General features: G+C 41.4%; 1 protein-coding gene across 5 annotated transcripts in view; it reads right to left on the bottom strand.

Annotated features, from left to right (window-relative positions):
• The window catches only part of GRHL2 (grainyhead like transcription factor 2), a 138,235-nt gene that overhangs the window by 29,284 nt on the left and 86,109 nt on the right, over nucleotides 1-22,842 (bottom strand). For all 5 annotated transcript variants that reach the window (XM_057497857.1, XM_057497856.1, XM_036876349.2 and 2 more), the window contains 4 exons: nucleotides 13,750-13,908; nucleotides 9,806-9,893; nucleotides 9,167-9,306; nucleotides 4,834-4,865 (listed from right to left, as the gene is read on the bottom strand). In XM_057497857.1, coding sequence (XP_057353840.1) covers nucleotides 4,834-4,865; nucleotides 9,167-9,306; nucleotides 9,806-9,893; nucleotides 13,750-13,908 — 419 coding nt within the window. The remainder of the gene's footprint in view (nucleotides 1-4,833; nucleotides 4,866-9,166; nucleotides 9,307-9,805; nucleotides 9,894-13,749; nucleotides 13,909-22,842) is intronic.

A 22,842-nucleotide genomic window follows, 5' to 3' on the forward strand; every position in this document is an offset into this window, starting at 1 on the left:
AAGTTGGTAAAATCTCTAATCAAACTTTCAACCAGCTTTTACTCAGGAACTACCAGCTTTTAGCCACAGAAGATCCCTCACCCTCACGTAACCTCCTCACCACACGCTGAGATGGACCCCTCTCTCCACTGGAAACTGTTCCTGGAAACAATGGCCACAGACGCCTGGCTTCTGGCACCTGTATCCTCTTGGCACCATTAGAATCAACAAGTCCTCGACCTATGGTTACAGGGAACCTTCACTGATTTCCAACCTGAAGAAGTCCACATCTGCCCGTCCTTACTGTGGGGAGTCCTATCAACCCTTTCCTCCCAGTCCTCAAGCCCTCACTCCCTTCTCCACCCCCGTTCAGCAGGAAGCAGTCAGAGAGAAAGCAACGTCCACAACCCCATAGAGGAGAAAGGGGGGAATGAAGGGCCCCCACCCATAAGATGGCGAAATTCCTGCTTCTCTTCCAGGTCCTTGGTTCCCGCCGGTGCCACCTGAACCCCAATCACCCCTTGCCCCCCTAATCCCAGCACCTAGCCAATAGCCACCAGCCCCGTAGAAGTGACACCACAATCACCCCATGCCCCTTCCTATATAACCCAGCACCTTTCCCTAATAAAGCGGAATTCTCCAGTGAATTGCTGCTGTGTGTCGCTCCTTTCCTTCCATTTGCCTTCTGGCTTTTGTTTCCTAAGGCGTCAACCTTTAATCATACAAGGTGGACCCAAGGGAGATGGTGGTGCACTTTTGAGAAGAAGGCGGAGTATGAGAAAAATTCTTGCAACAGCTGCAGTCTGAGGGTCCCAAGCAGTATCACGGTGATGGCAGGTTCTTGGAAGGAAACCACTATCTTTCAGACACAGGGACACAAACTCGCCCAGGATCCCTAGACCCCAAAGGCAGTGAGGAAGCCACAGAGCTGCAAGACTTGGTTGAAGGGGCCTCCCTGCAGTCTGGAACAGGGGCAACCTCAGGGGGACCAGTGCGGACAGGGGTTCAAGGCAAGAAGGCTTTTCCCGGAGCTAGAGGTCAAGTGGAGAAGGAGACCAGATCCCCAGAAATAACAGAATAGAGTTTTTCACCATGCATGATATTCGCATATCAATTCACATATTATTTCAGGGGGTTTAAAGCCCTTCCCTCTTCCCCATACAAAACACTCTTGAGTGTCTGGTTAGGCCCACGCTCTACAGAAAATCCTCCCCGTGTGGCACGTTCTTTCCATTCTTTTTCATCTCCCTCTTTCCCATTTCTCAATTAAGTATCATTTAGTCAGGGCCTGAAAAGGAATCTTAACAAAAATAACTATGATATTTTATTTTTTGATAGCACCTTCCATGTGTCAGGACATTTTACATATTAATGATTATTATAACTCTAGCAGGTAGGTATTATTATTTGTTATTATTAATGAGGAAACTGGGTATCCAAAAGGTTGTTATATTTGGTTACAGAGCTTTGTAAGGTCAAAGCCAGATTCAAATCATGGCTGACTGATTTTAGAGCAGTGGTTCTCAAACGCTTCTAGCTTTAGAATTGCCTGAGGACTTTAAAAAGATCCCCACGCCTGAGTTGCATCCCAGACCAATTAAATCAAAACCCCTGGAGGTAGTGCCTGTGGGCGAGTATAGTTTAACTCCCAGGTGATGCCCCGCTGCTTTGAACTGGGGTCCAAAAACCTCTGTATTTGTTGTATCCCCTGCCTATGAAACAAACCTACATAAGGTCTGTCAGTCCCCAAATTCAGCACCAGATGTCACCCCAGATACTCACTTTATCATTAGACAAGAAAGCAGGAACAAACAGGTTTTCCTCTTTTTGTTCCATTTAGGCACTTAGCTGATGGTTGCTTCCAATCCAGCCTCCTCCTCATTTCCTCTTTCATTGTATTCAGGTTTGTTGGCACTTCAGGCAGAAAAGCTCTCCTACTTGTGAACAGGTCTGTGTCTGACCGCCACTCTGGCTTTGGAGTTGCGGGGAGAGAGGCTCTGGGGTGCCTCAGCTGGGGTATCTCCTCCAGCTGGTGGTTGTGGAAATGATGCTCTCAAACACTCCATCAGATGCTTTCATACTAACCGACTGATTGGCCTCTGAGAGCGAAGAATGGGCCAGAGACAGTCCCAATGGAGGCCATGCAGTCACCAGTGAAGGTAGCACTCCTCAGGCCCAGGTGAACCGCCCCCCTCTGCCAGCTACACTCATCTGGGCACGTCACAATCTGGGTCCTACACACCAAAGTATCAGCCAAGGATGTGCCTTTGTCCAGGCCAGAAAGCTATCGCAACGAGGGCCTCTCGCTTGATGCCTCCTTGGAAGCCACAGATCCAGAATGAAAGAGTTAAGAGAAAGGGCAGTGGGGTGTGCAGCTGGACCCACCCTCAAATCCCTCCACCACTTACCACCTGGGTGACTTAGAGCAAGTTTCTTAATCTCTTAAAGTTTCAGCTTCCTCATTATAAAGTGGAAGTAATTAGAGCAACTTCCCCATGAGGATTTTAGGAGAATTCAATGAAATAATGCATAGAATGCACTTAGTTCAGTGCCTTACCATGGAATCCAGTGAATACTAGTTATTGCTTGTAATACAACAGTATTAGTATTAACACTGAGGCTTCAAGGCTGCCCACATTGCTCAACTGAACTCTAATTAGGCATGTAAGAGACTCAGGCCTCTGGCTTCAACATTACGCAAGAACAGCGGGTAATTCTGACAGTGAGACCAAGCCAAAAGAGTCAGAAATAGGTCAGCTGGCCCCTAAATGTTGTCAGCTTGCAAGGAAGGACAGTTTGGGCTGGGGAGGATTACAGCAAACGTGAAGCAGCATCTGGTCTCCAGCACTTCTTACTCAGCTAAGTCTTCCCGCGAGGACAGGGTTAGTGTACACGGGATCCTAGAGCTCAACTTAAACAAACCCTCATTTTACAATGGAGGAAACCAAAGCCCAGAGGTCAAGGAGCTGCCCCAAGTCTTCGCCGTGGTAGGCAGCAGCCCAGGAGCAGAACGTGGGCTTCCTGGGCTCAGAGTCAACGTTCTTTCCATGACGCCACACTATCCCTTGTGAAACATGTGAATAACAGATTAGAATTGACAGTGTTAATCACACTGGTCCATTCCAGCCACTAGAAATATACTGCCTATGAGGCAAGATTGAAAGAACCATCTAATTAGGTCTTTAGAAAATTTAGCACTCTATTTAGAGGTCAGATCCTAGACAAGGTTCTGCTCCTAACCAGCTGGGGAATTATTTGACTCCTTTGAGATTCTCTTTAGGACAGAGGCTGGCATACTTTTTCTGTAAAGAGTCAGACTGGTAAATATTTAGGCTTTCCAGGCTGTACGACCTCTGTTGTAATTACTCAGCTCTGCTGTTGAAGCACCCAAGTGGCCATAGACAAGAAATAAAGGAATTACCATGGCTGTGTTTCAATGAAACTTTATTATGGACACTTGAATCTTATATAATTTTCACATGTCATGCAATATTATTCTTTCTTTGGATGTTTTCACCATTTAAAAGTGGGGACAGCACAAATGTGGTGGGTCTGATTCGGTTCTTGGGCTGTAGTTTGCAGAGCTCTGCATATAGACATGAGCTCAGCAGTATCTGCTCCACTTATTTCACCTCGAAATATTTTATAAGTCACACTAATTACATAGGAACAGGGAAGCCCTGGTTTGACTATAGTTTGAAAAGATGATCTAGAGATTTCAGTTATATATATATATAATGCAAACCAAGATTTTAGTTGGACATATGTAAAGTAACATAGATATTGAAAAATGAATGCTCTTCTAGATTGCTTTCAGAGAAAAACAGCATCAAGGTCACAAGAAGAAATTATCCCAATATAATCTCTAACTCATGTGGTTCAGAACACGTTTATTTCTGAGAGCCAATTTTAAGAAGACTATTGACAAATTTGGTGGTATCTCCTGTAAGGGGAGTTAAGATGTTGAAAGGTCAAACAATGTTTGAAGAGGGAAGTTTGAGACTTACCTAGAGAGCAGAACTAGAGCCAGTGGGTGGAAGTCAGAAGACAGAATGAGCTCAACAGACTTTCTGAGAGCTGAAACTGTCCAACAGTGTAATGAGCTATCTCACACACAGCAAGAGTATTCAGCATCTTCCCATCGCTGGGAAGTTTCAAATAGAAAGTGGCTGACCACCTAACAAGGATGTGGTGTATAGGGTTACATTACCTAGGAGAGAGGGTAAGCTAAATGACCTAGAAAAGTTCCTTTTTGACTCTAAAATTCTAGGAGTCTATGAAATGAGTTAGTGGACAGAGAAGTGCTGTGCGGACACTTGATATGCAAGACACTGGGGCCCTTCAGAGACCTCATGCAATCCTTCTGGTAACGTCCATTCTAAGGACAGTGACAAGGGCTCAGCCTTCCCAGCTCCCATTCAAACCAGCCTCACCTCTAGCCCACCAGGCTCACTCCCCAGAGTGAGGGCTTCAAGAAGTATGTGCAGGTGGCCCAGGTAGGACTGAAGTGAGGGTAGGCTGTCTCCTTGGCTCCTGCCTCAAGCTCAGCTTGATCTTGTATTCAGGCCAAAGATTTCAGTAACTGGATTATCAGTGAAAAGTCAAAATCAAAGAGATGTGTCACTTAGAAAAATGGCTAGTTATTCAAAGGCAGGTCATAGGAGGAAGAGAGGGGTGAAGAGAGATTTGGAAGGAGAATAGTATTCCCCAGCCTTCCTCCTGACAGTGGCCAGAATCCAGCCTTCCTCAGCTCTGAGTCCCACTCCCTGCCCACGGTCACCCTGTGCCCGAAGAGCCATTTCTACTGACATGAACTGACTTCGGGTGTTTAAATGAAAGGAACGAGTGTCTTACCCTTCTCGTTCATCATCTGTGTTGTAGTACACCTGTGGAACAAAACAACAGGTTTACTGTAAGTCAGATGCAAGAAATGGAAATAAATTATATGATGTACACTTTCCTAAGGCTTTACCCTGTCTCTTAAAAGAGACAAAAGACAAATCTGTTTAATGATGCAGTGCGTGCGTGTGTGTGCATCTGTCTCTCTAAGGAAATGCAAATTTAACCTCCTCACATTCTCCCTAGGGTTAGTTCTTAGACTTTTAATGAAATAAAATTGGAAAGCTGATTAGTTCTAGCTCAGGTCAGTCTGATCAGATTACCTATAGCCTTAAGCCAAATCTTGCTTTTGACATTAAGAAAATAGTTTAGCAGGAACTAAATATCATTGTTTAGAAAGGCGGTAGAGCTGGGCCTGTGAGTGACCAAACCCATCCGGCCCGTAGCTGGGCTGACTCTGGACACTGTGCCTTGGTGAGGGGAGGGGAACAAGCAGGTCCATGGCCGTGTGGCCATAAGCCCAGGCCTCTTTACTCCCAAAAGGGACTGGGTTACCCTGGCATCCCACAGTCACAAAAATTAGGAGCCAACTGTCTGCAGGCTGGGCAGAGGACATTTAGCTCTGGAAGACATTCCTGGCCAGCAGGAAGACCTCTGAGAACAGCCTTCTGTGGGTGGTCAGCGCGGTGGCTGGCAGAATCGGCTTTATGTCAGATGTAAAGACATTAGGACGCATTCTTATTATCTGATGAAACAAGAGAAATCCAGAGGGGATTTGCTATGCGTGTCAGTCCTCTTGGCTCACATATTTATAAAAATTTACTGCAGAATTTTCATGAGCTTTATCTGTGTGCTCAGGGCCCTTTCCATTTGGGTGAAGAACAATACCCAGGTTATTATCAGGCATCTACACATTAACTTCAAAAGTCACCTCTCGTCCTAGTGCATTTTGTCATGGCCTTGCCCCAGGGGTCTGGGAGAGACGCAGCTGTGCCTAGACTGGCACCCTCTCTACAAACTTTCTCAAAGGTTCTTGGCCATCTCTGGGATGCTGCCAAGCCCAGACTTACTTATGTAACAAAGCTGGTTACCTGGAACCCTTTGGGAATGAGTCATCCTACTCATTAGTTCAGATTTCCATAGAGAACTTTTTCCTCTTAAATTTTTTTTATATCTACTGTTGTATACTTTGAATCTCCTTAAACAGAAGGTCAGGTGTTTCCTCCTTCACACCCCAAGTTTCATTGTGCCACAGGAGCATCTGCCATTGTGATGTCCTAGAAATGGGACTATTTGGATGCATATGCAGTGACCCCTGTAAGTGACGGAGCCTGAGTACGGACCACACAACTGGACTTCTTGGAAAAAGTTCCAAAAAATATTCTTTTTGAAAAGGCCTTTTTTTGCTTGTTTCCTTAAATGTGGCATAATGCATCTGTCCTGCCTGACTCTGGGAGAGTAACGGATAGCCCTCTGCAAAGTAGACTGGTGACAAAACGATGGAAGCAGTCTTCTCTTTTTTTTCTTATGTTCCTGAATGACCTCTACTACACTGTCCCTATCACTGTCCTTGCGTTGTCGTTTCTCCTTCGCTAACATAATGACCCACTGTTTCTTTCTAGTTGTTTTGGACTTCCTGCTCATATTCAATTTTTTGAATGTTTCTCAAACTTTAGTATGCATAAAAAATATCTGGAGACCATATCACAAATGCAAGTTCCTGGAACTCCCTTCACAGATTTTAACTTGAAAACCGTAGAATGGAACTTGGGAACCTGAAATCTTAACAAGAACTCCTGTCATTTGGGGGAAGACTGTTTACAAACTACAACTGGGAAGACTGTTCTTGAGGGTGTGTGTGGGTGGGTGATGTCCTCATAGGGTTCAGGTGCCCTGTGAAAAGCGAATAAGCATACATTATCCAGAAAGACGGTACCTCTGCATCCCACCCTTTCTCCCAAGCTCCCCATCACTTGCTTTTAAAGGCATTCCAGAGAAAGGCACAGCGAATGTGAGGCTTTAATGTGAGGAGGAGAGGGAGCCTGCACCCTGGGTTCAGTCCCTCATTAGTTTTCAGTACTTGTCTGATGGCTATTCCAATCCACACGTGAATCAAAGCAGTGATGGGGAAGGAGGGTCGTGTGGGCTCCCACTCCGCAGCTCATGTCCGTAGCTGACCAGGAGTCACTGTACTGTAGCCAATGTGCCTTCAGCCTGCCTCCGGGTGTCCCACTGACCCTGAGAGCGAGAGGGGCTGCTTGCTCTGCAGTCGGGCAGAGCCGCCATGCGGCCCATCTAAGAAGGTGCACACCTGCAGCGGTTACTGCGCTGCTCTCTACGGCCTGCCTTCCTCCCCTACCTGCCCCCACTTACGATAAAACAGGCCCATCATTTGACCTGCCACTGCTGGCTCCTGTTTTGTATGTCAAACTTAGCCAGCCACTGCCGCATGCCCACTTCTAATGCCAGGGCACTGCTGTCTTCTCTCCTGCCTCTGGACCCATCTCCCAGGCTTCCAGCTCTTCCAAGGAAAGGCAGCCTTTAAAGTCCCAGGCAGCCACTGTAGGCGCTCCTTTCCTTCAGCCAAGCAAACTGATCAACCACAGAATATTCATGCATTGTTACAGGGCACAGCTGAGTGTGTTTCTTTGTTGCCTGAGACTCAGGCGGCCTCCCTCACTGAGCCCTTTAACTCTGACTCAGCCACAGGGCAAGCTGGAGGGTGGTCCCCAAATAGCAGGGCTTAATCTCACTGATGGCCCAGGGACACTGGGGCTGCTCTGCAACTGCTGAAACCAACAGACTGTAAAGGCTACCTATACTTTCCTTTTGATTCAGCCATAGGCTAGGGGCCCCACTCAGGACATGAAGGGGACCAGTGAGGCCACAGGAATGACAGTCATGAGCAGCCAGATTTGGTCACTTTTCCTCTTAAGACTCATTTCCAGCTTTGTATACTTCAGAGAAATCTTGCCAAGAGAACAGGTCATGCTGTGGGCTCTGACACAGAGCTGGAGCCAGGATCATGACAGTAAACAAGAAGAACAATTTAACTCAATTATCCCCTCTTCTGGGTGGTGTCCACCTAGCTTCATAGGATCCTATGGGACAAAGACTGTCAATACACACATCACTGTCACATTCTTGGGAATTTTTAAATAAATAAATAAATATAGGCGCTGGCCATCATATCTTGATAAATCATAGCATCTTCTTTTCCCTTTGTGTCCTTGTTCGAATCAAACAATAAGACACGAGGGGAATATTAAATTAGTTTTCAGTGGAATGCACTCTAAACCACTATGGTATTTAGTTACCATGTGTGTCATGAACAGCAATGAATGAAGTCTGGTTGTATAACTGTTTTGTGTTATACATATAATGAAACAACATGGGGGGGAAATATTCTCAAGAAAGAGAAAGTTAAGCCAATAATGATTTTTCCTCCTAAACTAAGGTCAATTTCAATGAATGTCTGAACACTTTTTCAAACAATTTTAATTTATCACATTAAATAAATAATATTAAACATATTACAGAAAGAAAAAATAATCCATCTCATAATCCTGCTTATCAATATTACAATTTTTCTCATTACTTTCAAGTTCAGGTATATACTGGGAATCACAGTTTAGACACACATAGGAAATCTACCTTTTTTTCCACTCAACAGTATTATAACTCGTTCCTATATTGCTACACAGTTTCCATGATTATAATTTTAGTGGCTGCATAATATTCCATCAACTTGAGTCAGTACAATGAGTTAATTATTGGATGTTTATGTTATTTAATATTAGCTCCTTAATTTCACTTGTAGATATACCTAGAAGACAGGAACTGTTTTTAAAAGAGCTTGTCTATAGTCTCACTCCTCCTTTGGTATGAAATTATTTTACCCCTTCAATGGGAACTGTTACTTTACTAAGGGAAAAATTGTCCATAGAGTTTTATTTAATCAAAGAATTTTTCCTCTTGTGCAACAATCTGAAGTTATAGGTGCAGTTCAATTTCCCACCATTAGGCAGAGCCCAATTGCATCAGGCTAATCCCACATGACAAAACCAACAAAACAAAACTCAACTGGTTATCAGCATTCTTACTTTCTTCCTCTTTCAACGCTTTGTCAACACTTCACTAATCATCAGCTCACTCTCTTCTTCCTCTTGGTAAGTCCCCTCTTATGAGACATTTCTTTCTATAAAAATCCATTTTCTGTAGGGAATGGTTTGACTTTTTGTGGAATGCCTGGAGTGTAGGTTTTATTTATAAGGTCAACACTGCCTGAAGTGATTCTATTTTAAGGCTCTCCCTGCCCCAAGGAAGGATGTCAAAGGGAAGGTCATACCTGTCCTGTCCTCTGCAGGTTTGCAAAGTGAACATCAGGGATGAAGAGGACGGGCTGTGAGTGCAGATCAGGCATCGTTTTGAAATAGGTGATGTCGCTCTTCTTCTGTAACGGTATTGCTGCCAACTTCCCATCAGAGGCTGGACAAGATCACAAAATCCGCAAATGAGTGGGTGATGCATGACTAGTGAACCCTCAACTCTAAGTCCTAGTCTTAGCTGAAGTTTGTGATTTTCTCCTATGAAGCTTTCCAAATGCCACAGGTATGAATACATTTCAAAAGCCCGTCTCTGCCTGCCACCTCCTTCCCCACTGCCAAACTAACCAAAAACGTGTGGACTTGGAGTGAGCACTCCTGAGCCCATCTCCCCTCACACCCTCCTGTCCCTCTCTGCACTCTAGATTCCTCTCTGGAGAAGGTGTTGGTCTCCATGATATGACAAAGTCCTTCCTACTCAAACACTCTGTGCTCATGTGATTCTATTTGCTTTCCAGAGGAACAATTTAGCCAGTCTTCCCTGCTAGGGAAAAGCAAGCCATCTCTCTCATGTCCATGGTTTTACCCACAACTCACTTCTTCCCACTTGCACCCCAGTGGATCTGCCCCTGTCAGAGCCCACCCTTTTCAGCAACACTCACAGTTGTTGCACTGGGTTTGGGAAGCTTGGCCTTTCCCCTTCTTCCTGTTCTGCTTTCTCTCTTCATCTCGGATTTTTCTTTCTGCTCCCTGACAGGGAAAAACAAAGACAGACAATGCCAGGCATTTATCCAAGCACACAAAAATACCATCTGCACACAAGTCTCGGGACTAAGAAACAAAATGAGGGGGCGATGCATTTCTAGCTCCTGTCCATTACCGCAGCGTATTTAGGGTACAGTGAAGTGTAGACTGGCTAGTAACCTCTAACCCTTTAGAAACTGCCCCCAAGACATCACACACAAAAAAGAGATTTGACAATATAAAAATTTAATCCTTTTGTTATGAAAACAAACCAATTCAAAGGCAAAAGACAAACCGATGAAAGTACTTGAAATAAAATATCACATAATGTATTAAATCTTTAATAAATAAATAATGATTCAAATTTAAAAAACAACTAACATACCAAAAAAAAAAATGGACAGGAGTCATGAAATAGGCAATTCACAGAAAAGGACACACAAATGGCTTGAATTAAAACAATGAGATAAATGTTTTCTTATCAAATTGGCTTATGAATTTCCAGACCCTTAACATCAGCATCTGTAAATTAAAACTTGCCCACCAGAAACTCTTTACGTCACTAGTTTCTTGGAGCCCCTCTCATTCTAGGGCATCAGTGAATAACAATATGACATTCTCTATTCATTCTGCATTTTTGTTTTGTTTTTAGTATTTTTTTCCATCAACACTTAAAAAAAAATAATTATATGAGCATCTCTTAAGCATTCTCTTTCCCACTTTCAATTCCAACTATGACATAAAGGCAAATGGATTGCCCAGTGCCTCCATCCCATTTTTCCCTCCCTTTCTCCTTGTGTCTAATCTTTCTCTTCACTTCCAGGAAGGAGATTCACAGAGGGGGATTTTATAATCACCTGTAAAATATCTGGAATAAAGTAAGGAAATTAAAATTATTTAAATGCTCTCCCATTTGTCCTTTAAAAATTCTATGTTGTACATCATTTGAAAATGCTTTCTTAATGTTTCATATGCTGAATTAAAGATACAAGCTGATTTTTTTGTTTTGTTTTTAAGGACTGCCTTGGCTCTTGACTAAGGTTTTGAATCATAACTTGTCATTTTGGTATTTTATGTATAAAGTTGCTTATGAATTCAAGTAGTACGAGTTTGGAATCAGACTATTAATTGCATCTAGTTCCTCTACTTCTGTGTGACACTGGCAAGGTACTTTAGCTTTGTGACCACTGTTTTCTCAACACCCAACAATTGTGTCTGCTGACTTAACTGGCCCCTGGGTCATGGAGGCTGCCTAATTATCCATCAGAGTCTGTGCTGCTCTGATGGCTCAATGACTGGCACTAACTGAAATCATCATGACCTGAAAAGCTATTGAGATTTGAGAGGTGGCTACTACTATGCTGTATGTCCCTAAATCCAGGGCAGTGCTAGTTAATGGTTTCTTCTCTTGTCTCATGACCATCTCTGCTTTCTGTTCACAGAAGCCTACTTCTCTTTACATCCTTTCACTGTTAAACCAGAACTTTCAGACATTTTAATGGCACAGTAGACCTTCGATACAACTGGCTGCAGCACTTCTAAGAGTGCTGAGCAATTCCAAATTAGCTACTAACCTTTTTCCCTTTCCTCTCTTCTCCTCAGGATCTAATCTGAAGTTTTGTTCTTTTACATCCAATTAATACCTATACTCAATTGACCAGCTTATTCTATTTTTCATATTCTCTCCCCATCCTCCCCAATTTTCAAATAATTGTACTATGTCTATATTATCAGAGCACATCATATTGCCATTACTGTATATCCATTTAGAATTAGGCCTATAGGTAAATATATACTTAATGCTCACCATCAGTCTTCTTATCAGTGTCTTTACAGTTATATTAATTGCCTAAAGTTTATTTTTTACTGGATTCCCCAAGATAGATTATTCCTGGGATTTTTACACTTGGTTTTTGTAGGTTTGTGTATGTGTGAGGTTTTGTTTTGTTTTGTTTTTGCCTGTAGTCTTTACACTTAAAAGTTAGTTTAGCTGGATATAAAATCCTTGGCTCACATTTTTGTTATTTGATTACTTTAAATATCATTGTTTTCTGAAAAAGTGTTGCTGTTGAAAAGTTTGATAAAGTTTCCTTATAAATGACTTATTACTTATTTTATTTTACTAAGATGCCCAAAGAATACTTTTAAAGTCCAATAGTTTAACAATTTGGTAATGGCTATCCTGTGTCAATTTTCCCAAGTATGTGATAGGCTATTTAAACATACATACTTTCTATTTAAGTTTTTCTGATTTATCATTTTTAGCATTTGTCCTGTTCCACTGTTTTTCTTTTCTTCCTCAAAGATTCCTATTATATGTATATTGGATCTTCTTTATCTATTATTATCTCTGCATTTTTCTGATCTTTAGAATTTTGCTCTTTTACAACTTGTATTTCTCTTAAGGTATTATCTGTGATATTTACTTTTGTTTTGCTTCTAGTGTAGTCTCTACTTCTGACATGTTTTAATATTTTATTTCTAAATTATTTTCTGAATTCTATCATGTCTCCTTTCAAATCATTCTATTCTCCAAACATCTCATTTCTGAGTCTTCCAATTGTGATTTATATTGATCTTCACAGCTTCTATGATTCCTTTAATTTCATTTAGCTCATTTTGGAACATTAGGCTGCAGTTTTACCTGTTTTATTGGCATAGCTTTCTGGCATGTATCCATTGTCCACTGGAAAGTCAGTCTGATCTTAATCTCTTTTCTCATGAGACATGCTATGATATTCAACTGTTTTTCTTTTCTGTTGGTCATTTTTAAGTGAAATGAATAGACCAGGATAGTTCTAGCTTCATAGGTCTCATGCTTTCTCTTCCAGTGTGTTTACAAAGTGATTTAAAAAACAAAAAAAAAAGGTCTTGTATATCCTGAGATCTGTTTACTCTGTATCCTTCCCCATCCTCCTTTTTATTTGGAACTTCTTTTTCCTTTGCACCTTTTTTTTGTTGTTGGGGTGATGCTCAGCTCAACTTGGAGTCTACTTCCAGCAGCTTTTTCTCAGAGTAGAGTTTTGTCCTAGATGGGAACTTCAATTTATAACTTTCCAGAGTTCAGAGAGCCCCGAACACTTCAATGTTCCATTCCTTTGTACCCACCAACAAATTGTAGTACAGAGAATTCATACACTGACTTCCCCACCACTCCAGTTTCACATACTGCCTTCAGATGGTCCACTTCACTCTCCAATGAGTACTCCAGGGGTAATTTTCTAGGTTTCCTGTTCTTTGGCCATCAAGTAGCTCAACTGCTCTCACTCATGATGCTCATATGACACAGGTCTTAAAATTGTTGATGTTTAGTCCCACTCATGTTTGGAATTTGTAAGCATCTCTTGTCACATAATCATAGGATTTTAAGTTTTGGTATTCTAACTACTGTTTCTTATGGTGGGTTTCCAGGAGATGAAAAAATGACATCTCCTCCTGAGTGCATGTTCACTAGTGAAATTATTTTGTAGATGCCATTTCCATCCTAAAAAGTTCTAGATGAGACCCCATTTAACCCATGAAATAGTAAAGGTTATGTTGATATGTTCTGGCACAGGCTTATGCCCAGTAAAAACTATTAATCTATTATTTCAGTTACCTAATAAATCAGATGCACAGCACAGTGCAATGTCAGTCATTAACTTAGTGGCAAAATCATTGACTAAAAAAAATGCAGTTGACTGATGACTCCCTAGATATCTAATAGGAATTGAGAATGAACAATTATAACTCCCACCATGATTGATAAGGTGGTGATTATTTTGACACTAATAGACAAGAGAAGGTGGCAAGGGGGAAGTGTCATTAAAAGTAATATCTAATAACAAAGATACCTTTATGACAAACTGTCATTTTTACTCACTTTGTCACAGAAGACCTTGATCTGGCAATAAGCTCTATGAATGGGTTTATTGCTACGATTATTATAACTGTATGTATCAATTTGAATCATCAAAGGAAGTCCTTTCACCCCTTTTTGGGAGGAGAAATCTGTACTTAGGCAATTCACAGTGATGAAAATCTGAGGGAGAAAGGAAAGAGAAAATTCACAGGTCACCATAAAAATTAGGAACTATAAAAAAATACATAAGCCGTGGACTTCAAATCAAAATAGTAAATAAACCTATAAGGACAACTGGGGAATATTTTAGTACTCTGACATAAGAACATGCAGAGTACATAAAACATTATTTTATGAGATAATTTGTAATCATAAATATATAAAGATTTTTGCTTCCATACTTAATCTTAAAAGAGACAATTGAAATCACTTTCTTTAAAGTGTATCAGCAAAGTTTTACTTGTTTTTCAAACATACACAAGTTAGCTAGGTAAAACACTCTATCTCTTCAACATTTATTAAAGCTGTACTTCTAATAATTATATCAATTTCTCTAATCTCTGGCCTGGGGGATTAGAAAAACAAAAAAACCAAAATTAGATCACATTTTCCCTTATGCATTATTACAGTGAAACATAGTTTTTGTTTGTTTCAAACATGATAGACATCATCTGCGTTCCCACTTGACTATTACATATGAGACTGGAGACTATTTTTTATAATTTTTGTATTAGTGATACCTAATGTAGTGCATGGAAGAGAAAAGGCATTTAGTAAACATTTGAACATTTGATGAATGAATCAATGAGTTATCTGTAGAAAATCCACTAGAATGGGAGGCAAAAGCCCCAAGTTTTAGTTCCACTCTCAAGAACTGCTGGAAACCCCGGACATGTCACTTACTGTCTTCACATTTCAGTTTTCCCTTCAAATCATTTTCAAGATCCCTCCCTGAAGGACAGAATGAAAATATTAACATAATTGCATGTTAGTGAAAAGTGAAAGAGAAGCTGGATGAGGTAAGACATGAACTGGGAGAGAGGAAATGTAGGAAGGCGGCAGCATCCTCAACTCACAGTGGCAGCATAAAGACATACAACAAAATTGCATTAATCAAAAAAAAAAAAAGGAAACCCAAGTAAATTATTGAAGATTATCGCATTAACCAGAATAACTAAAACTAATAGTTCATTATAAAATATTGGGGAGAATAAAGGGAGGAGTGTATATGGCTAAATTTATATATAAACTAAAGTTTCACGTGATAAAAGTGTGAGTGCAGCACCTCGATTTATGTGTGGTAACTATATGACTATTAAGAGGAAGTCTCTGGGAAATACCAAGCATACTATATTCTACTATTATCTCTCAGTACTATTTTCATTTGATACCACATGTGTTATCCTTATTTAACATAAGGCTTTAAATCACTTATTGTTTTAAAATTGTATGTATTTTGAAAGCCACTTCATCAGATGTACTATTTGACTCATGTTTTGTTTGGTCCCCTTGAAATTTTGGTTCACCTGCAAACCTGAACAGACACTGGGAGGAAACCAGAGACCCCACCAATGCTTGTTTATTAACAGGAATGGTAGAGAAAAGGAGCGGCTAACGACGCATGGAGATCAGCCCTGCAGAAGTCAAAGAACCACCGCCATGAGCTGCATTGTAAAGGCCACTCAAATTTTTTATTTAACTATCAGTCCTACTCTAACTGATTTCAATCTCTATGCCTACAGGCTTTTGGTAATTTATATAACCAGTTATCTCATTTTTAATGTTTTATCCATAAAAAGATCTTATTTTATTTTATTTTGAACCACTTACTTGATAATGAAAAACATGTTAATAAGGCACCTCATCAATAGCAGTCAAGGCCAGATGACAGGTCTTAATGACAAACTAATTACAAGAACCCTGTGCATTGTGCCAAAGGCTTTCACTTTTCCAGCCACCATCTGAAAATAGGTGCTTCAGAATGATCTCATCATGAATACATTCATTTCATTCATTCATTCCTTTTATTTGTTCACTCATTCATTCATCCTGTAAACACCAACACAAGTCCATGGTGGGCCAAACACAATGTTAGACAGAGGGGATAGAAAAGAAAGCCAGACGCCTGCCTCATGTTGCTGAAGTCCAAGGGGAAGACAGATGAGTAATCCTGCAAGAACCAATAACCCTCTTTAGTCAGGGCTCCCAAAGAGAGATGCACACAGTGGCTATGAGAGCACAGAGTGCGGCGCTGAACCTGGAGAACACGAGTGAGACAAACCTGAACAGACACTGGGAGGAGACCAGAGACCCCACCAATGCTTGTTTATTGGAAGAAAGGAGTGGCTAACGATGCAAATGTCAAGTGAGCAGGGAAGCTGAGTAAGACCACTAAGAAAGAATATGCCATGCCTGTTTTCCTACTGAACTTCCAGGGTAAAAGGAGACAGAAAATGCTGTCCACTGCTCCTGGAGATGCCTTTACTGCAGAGAACATTCATCCATGCCACACATATTTTAACATCTGCCATATCCCTGAGACTTTGTTAGGTACTAGCATGGACACACTAGTTATGGTCCTGCAATCACACAAGTCAGAAGGGAAAACAGAGAAACTATGGTGCTCTAAGGATTATATAAAATGCTGATCTTTATCTAAAAAAAAAAGCCTATTTTCCTAGGATCACCTGACCTCTTTCATTGCTACTGTTATTACGACAATGGGGTTATCTTGGCTAGAATGTATAAGCACAGCTTTATGTCAGCAAATCCATCAGTCACTCTCGGGAGCTATGCAGTTGTCCATATTCTTGGCCCTGTGATTCATGTAGATATCTTCCTGTTGGTGGCTGTAATCCAGAGGCCTCAATCCAGACTGTTTTTTTCCACTCCCTCATAAAGCCTGCCTACTACTGCAGAAGCCAGAAGAGAAGTGTTCTGATGAATATTTCCTAAGCTCGTAGGATTCACAGTTTGGTCACTGATTTATCCACACATTAGTCACCGTGGACATATACTCAGACAAACAGGATACGGTGTTAATTGTGGCCTGTCAGCTCCAAGATTCAACTAAGGGAGCTGGGCTGATGGAATGTATATGTTTACAAGGGCCACTTGCAGAGGACAGACCCACTGAAATAGAAGATGCTTACTAGCAATATATTACAATAAATAACTAAATCCTCCTTGGAGTGACTATATAACAGTCAACCACCCCATAGAGAAGGTCTTGAGGTCAAATGAGCTACAACACCCTAGATTCTACCTGGAGACACTTAGGCTAGAATCTCTTAATAGAGAAAGGTCCATAGTGGAAGGTCCAGCAGGCTTTCTTTGATTCACAACATCCTGATTATATGAAAGTAAACATGAACATCTACCTCCTCCACTACACTGCACTGGCAGCTCCCAGAGTTGTCCTAACAGGCAGGGATTTTATAATAGGGTTGGCACAGCTTTCCTCTTGCCTGGCTGCCTGACTCAATAGCAAAGCACAGTTCAGGGCCCCACAGTATCAATCCCAGTCTCGCTGTGCTGCACTCAAATCCAAATGGTTGAACTTTTAACTGCATTTGGGGGTAGGGCAGTTGGGAAGGCATGGTAGGACATTAACTAAAACCTTGGCTTAGGAATTGATAAGCATGCATTTGTTTCATCTTGCAAACCCAACCATGTCCCAGGTCCACACACAGCAGGCAAATGTGAGAGCAAATTTCTTGGAAGTTTATCTACAAAGCGCATGCATTACAGAACTTAGGGAAAAGGTATGGTTTCCCACACCAAATGTTCATCCAAATGTCAAGCACAGAAAGTTCTTTTTAACTTCAGTAGGAGCTCTGATTATGTAAAGAGCATAAAAATGCTGTGAACAATTGTACTGTCACCCAAAAATTATGAATGTTAAATATGTTCATACACTGTTTTCAAAACCTCAGTTACTTGTTTTCCTATAATTTGACAGCACATAATTTATTCTTTAGAAAAATATTCATTAAATTAGGTGTATCCAGGTAGATAACAGATATTACAATTTTACCACTGGTTCAAAGATTCGGATAGAGTGTTTCTAAATATCCCAAGACCTTTCCATAAATAGAGGCAGTCTCATGACAACTGACATTTTCAAAATAAAATCTCTTCTTACATATTAATTACGATTCCCATCCCCACTTTGTAGTTCCTACACAGACAAGTGACTGCACCCAGGTTAGCATGCCTGTCAGTTTACACTATGTGTGTAGAAAGATTTATTAAAATAAATACAGATCAATGGGCTTTAGAGTTACTATATTAGATTAACTACCAAGATTTTTCTGAACATGGTATTAAAATAAATGGACTTCTCCTTGATTTGCAAAGCAATGTGGGATTTTAAAAATCAGAATGTCTCTGATTTGATGGAAAGTATTTATTTTCCTTTTTAAACAACTTTATCTTGCATTTTTAAGAAGATGCTTCTGATTAAAGAAAACTAATTTCCTTATGTTGAAATTCTAAAGAGCTCTTTTCCAAGAAACTGCACATGCCTCACCCCACAGCGTACTGGGACATGGCACACATCAAGAAATCAGCATTTTCACTCAAAAACACGAACAATACATAAATGCTTAAGTGTTTCCCTGCCAATTTCTGTACTCTGTTTTCTTCTTGGTTCTTGGAATTATTAAAGACCTTATAGATGGTTTTCTTATATTTCAGCATTTTTTTTACATCTTAAACAATTGTATTTGGGTGCAGATGCACTGCCACACTGAGGCAGAAAGACAGACTAAAAGTTGACGATATTAACATGTGAAATACTAGTCTTGGGCATTCATTCATTTCCTTCATGCATTAATTCATCAAATATTTATCAAGTGTCTTCTCTCTGTGCCTGGCATTACATTACCAGGTGGGACTCAAGAATGATGAGACAGACTCCCTGACCTCAGAAGGCTTGCTATTTTGTTGAGAATCCAAGAAACTTCTAGATTCCCCAACACCTCCATTTATACAGTACTAGAAATTATTTAAAACCTGGTCATATATTTTTTATATTTTCTCCTGTAGATACTGTGGGTATGTCTGTGTATATACACATTGGGCTTACTCATATATTCAACCATTGTTTTCCATATTCTTTTAGTACTCAATTTTTTCCATTTCCAGAACATACCAAGCTTGTTACCAGTCGATGGCCTAGGCTACTTGCTGTGCCTGCCACCCCCCACCCCACCTCCAATGCCATTGCCACTGATCACCACATCGCCATCCTTGTTATGATTCAGATTTCAGTCCAATGTCAACTCTTCAGCAATAACTGCCCCTGACAGCCCCACCTACAGCTGTTTTCCTCTTGTTCCCACCCAGCCCACGACCAGTGGCTCAGGCCACCCTGCTCTCTTCTTTTTCCTTCATAGTACTGAACATTATTTGGGTCACCTTGCTGCTTGCCTGTCCAGGGCTGAGTTACCTGCCTGCTCCTTGGGGCTGCAGGCCCCTAAGGGGGGTCCTTGTCTGCCTCACACTCACTCCATTCTCAGTGCCATCCCATGGGAGTTACTCAACAAATATTTGTCCAATGAATTAAAAGAAAATTACTTTTCTAAGTACACATGTCCCTCTTTATCCATGCTCATATTTTCATAAGCAAAACTGCCTAAGAGCCAAGATTGCCTTAGGTAGTTGAAGTTGTCAAGATAATACAGTAGTTAGCAGTTCTGACCAGATTTATCCTAAAAAATTATTATCTGTCTGTATATCAAACATAAATGGAATAAACATAAATGGAACACCAACTATATATGCAGCTTAAATCTATATATGTATGTACATGTATAAATGCTATGGAAAATACTATATGTAGATACTATGGCAGATGCAGACATCTAGGATGGGACCCTGCTTTCAAGGAAAAGTAGGAATAGAACAGTTTTCATGCTGTGGAATGGATATAATAAAAGACACGATGTTAAATATCCCAGACTATACATGCTGTAAGAACTTGATGAAAAAGACAGAACTCAACAAGTCAGCCAGGGAGGATTCCATGTAGGAGTCCTGAGCTAGATGAAAGTGGAGAAGAAAGTGTGTGCTGGCTCTGGAAAGAGCAAAGAGAGCTTCCTAATGGGAGAATAGGGTTTATATTGGGGAGGTTGAGAAGGAGCCTGAAAAAAAGGGGGCTGGTGAGGGAAGAGGCCAACCAATATGCCTGTGTCACTGTGCTCAAGTGCCAGACACTCGAGGTCAAGTGTGTATCATGGAGGCAAAGAGCAGATAGAACTGCGGCCACAGCACCCAACAGCCAAGCTACAGGGAGCACAAGGAGAGTGAGGGCTGAGAAGAAGGCCACCAGGTTCAGAAGTAAAGTGGGTCTAGGCCCCTTCAAGAGGCCAGACTCATAGCAGGAAAGACAAGAAGCTAGATAGCTGGGGGGAGCCAGGGCAGGAATACAGAGGAAGCACCCTGGCTGGGAAATTCGGCAGAGGAAGGCAGGATGGACAGGGACAGAGGCAGCAGGCAGCAGGGCCACGCAGAGGTCAGACAGGCATAGCACCTACTTTGGGACTGTGATGTGTTAAAATGAGATCATGTTTTTAAACTGTAAACTGCCATGAAAACTGAAGAGTTCACTGTCATCACTGTGGTTGCTATCTTTGCAGGGATCTAAGGTCCCGGTTGGCCCTCTTCTCTGACTCCAAGCCCTTCCTCACCCCCACAGCACAGTCAACGAAGCCCCATCCATTTCACCTCCCCACCTACTCCTGGAGGCTCACTTCTTCCTGCCTTCCCGATCCCCAAGTTCAGGTCCTCCTTCCTGTCAGACTGCTACAATAGCTTCCTGCCTGGATTCTCTCTCAAGGTATGGCATGATGTTATCTCCAAATAATTCAAAGGCAGATTAGTTGTGATGCATTTTAATTTAAACAAACACTTAAATAAGGTGAATTTAAAAACCTAAAATCTATCTCGCCATGAGACTTTCAGAGGGGTAAAATCACAGGTTTTGTCAGGGAGACAGCAAGGGAGAAATCTCTCAGCAGATCTTCAGCTTTCAGGTTTTGTCACTGAACACATCTTGTGAAACAGCACCTCAGGGTAAGGAAGAATCTGGAGATTGCATTAACAACGGGTTGGGCTGTTGCACAAGTCATAAGCTCCCAGTCAGAGGAGGAATTTAAGCACAGACTGAAAGATTCACTCACTCAACTTTCTGATCATTTGTTGTTATTTTAAACCTTTTCTGATTGTGTTTAACACTTAAAATTTGTCTTGAGTTTGTAATACCTGAATATAGCACAAAGTTCAAAAGGCACAAAAGGGTAAATTGTGAAAACACTGCCCAGCCAGCAGTGTTCCCCAACCAACCAACCAACCAACCAACCAACCATTTCTAGAGCATCCTCCACAGCTTCTGTGTGTCCTACTAGAAATATGCTATGCAGTACATAACCTTTTCTTTTTTATACAAATGGTGACATAGTAAACATACAGTTCTGTGTCTTGCTTTGACAACAGATTTTGAAGTCAGCTCTTTTTCTTTTTAAAGAGCCATGAAATATGGAGGAACAACTTCTTTAACATTAGGTTGTTTCCAGTCTTTCATCTCATAATGCAATGCATGTCTTTAAACATGGCTTTGTATACACACGCACATATAAATTACTGGCAGTGTGTGAGCCATGTCACTGGCATATTCTTAATGTGACTTTTGCCTTCACTATTCTACTAAAATTACTTTCTTCAGGGTCAACCTTCTTAACTGCATCCTTATATGCATGGGTTCAGAAATTTAGTGTGCATCCAGGCCTTGTTAAAATTTGGATTTCAGGACCCCACTCCCAGAGATTACAATTTAGTAAGGTCTGAGGAGGGAGGTCAAAGTATTTGCATTTCTAACAGTTTGCCCAAGTTGAGGCTCATGCTAGGAGAAACCACTGCCTGCAGCACTGACTTCACCAGCCAGGTTCTGCCCTCCTCCTCTCTCTGCCTCCCCTTCTCTGTACTGATCACTCCTGTACTGATCAGTCCTGACTGATCACTCCTGCCTTGTCTGCTTCCTCTTCCTCTACATCCCCTAAATGGGTGGGTCCCAAGTGCTATCCTTGACCCTGTTTTGCCCTCCTCCAATTCTCTTCACAGCAGTCTCATCCTTTCTGGTGTTCTACCATCCCCTTTACAGGCAGCTCTGCCTCTCTCCTACACTCCACAATTCCCTGTGCTCGTGCTTTCCGCTCACACCTGAGCACCCCTGGGCTGCTGCTCTTCCCAACTTCCACACGTCTAATTTCCACCTGACCCTTAAGACACAGCTCATATCCCACATTCTCCCTCACATCCCCCCTGATCCCACAGGCAGGTGATCTCTCCACGTACTGACGTATTTAGAAGTGAAGTGTAGGGGTGTGTGCGTGTACGTGTGTAGGTGTGTGTGTGTGTGTTGAGTGTGTGCGTATGTAAGAGAGAGAGAGAAGATAAAGCAAATCTGGCAAAATATTAACAATGAGAATCTAGGTGAAGGATTGATAGTGTAAATTGTATTGTTCTTCAACTTTTCATTTGCAATTTTTTAAGATAAAAAGTTGGGAAATTGCTTTAAATAAAAAAGTTAACTCCCTTTCCAGAACTCTCCTGGCTCTTTATCATGTTACAGTTATTTACATTTATGTCTTAGTTCTCAACCCAGCCAACTTGTTCTTTGAGAGCAGACATTCTGCTTGGCTTACCTGTCCACGACTTCCCACTGCCTGGCCTAATGCACGATACGTAGCAGGCAAGCTGCATGGAAGGGATGGTTGCCCCTTTGTCAGAGATGATGTAGGAGACATTACCACTAGAACCTCCCAGTACCAAAAGGCCGTGTGAAGAGAGCACACGCTTCCAGCAGCCCCGGGTGGGAATTCCAGCTCTGCTTTGCATTAGTTGCACAACCCTACGTAAGCTAGCTAACTAATCTGGGCTTCAACTTCTTCATTAGTTAAGTGAAAAAATTATATCCACTTAAAATATGGATATTGCATAATGTATATAAAGAGTGCCTGGCATATGGTAATCCCTGAACAAATACTAGCCATGGTGCACACACACACACACACACACACACACTGTCAGTCTATGAAATACAGTTGTATAATT

The sequence above is a fragment of the Manis pentadactyla genome, chromosome 3, assembly GCF_030020395.1.
Source record: "Manis pentadactyla isolate mManPen7 chromosome 3, mManPen7.hap1, whole genome shotgun sequence".
NCBI lineage: Eukaryota > Metazoa > Chordata > Mammalia > Pholidota > Manidae > Manis > Manis pentadactyla.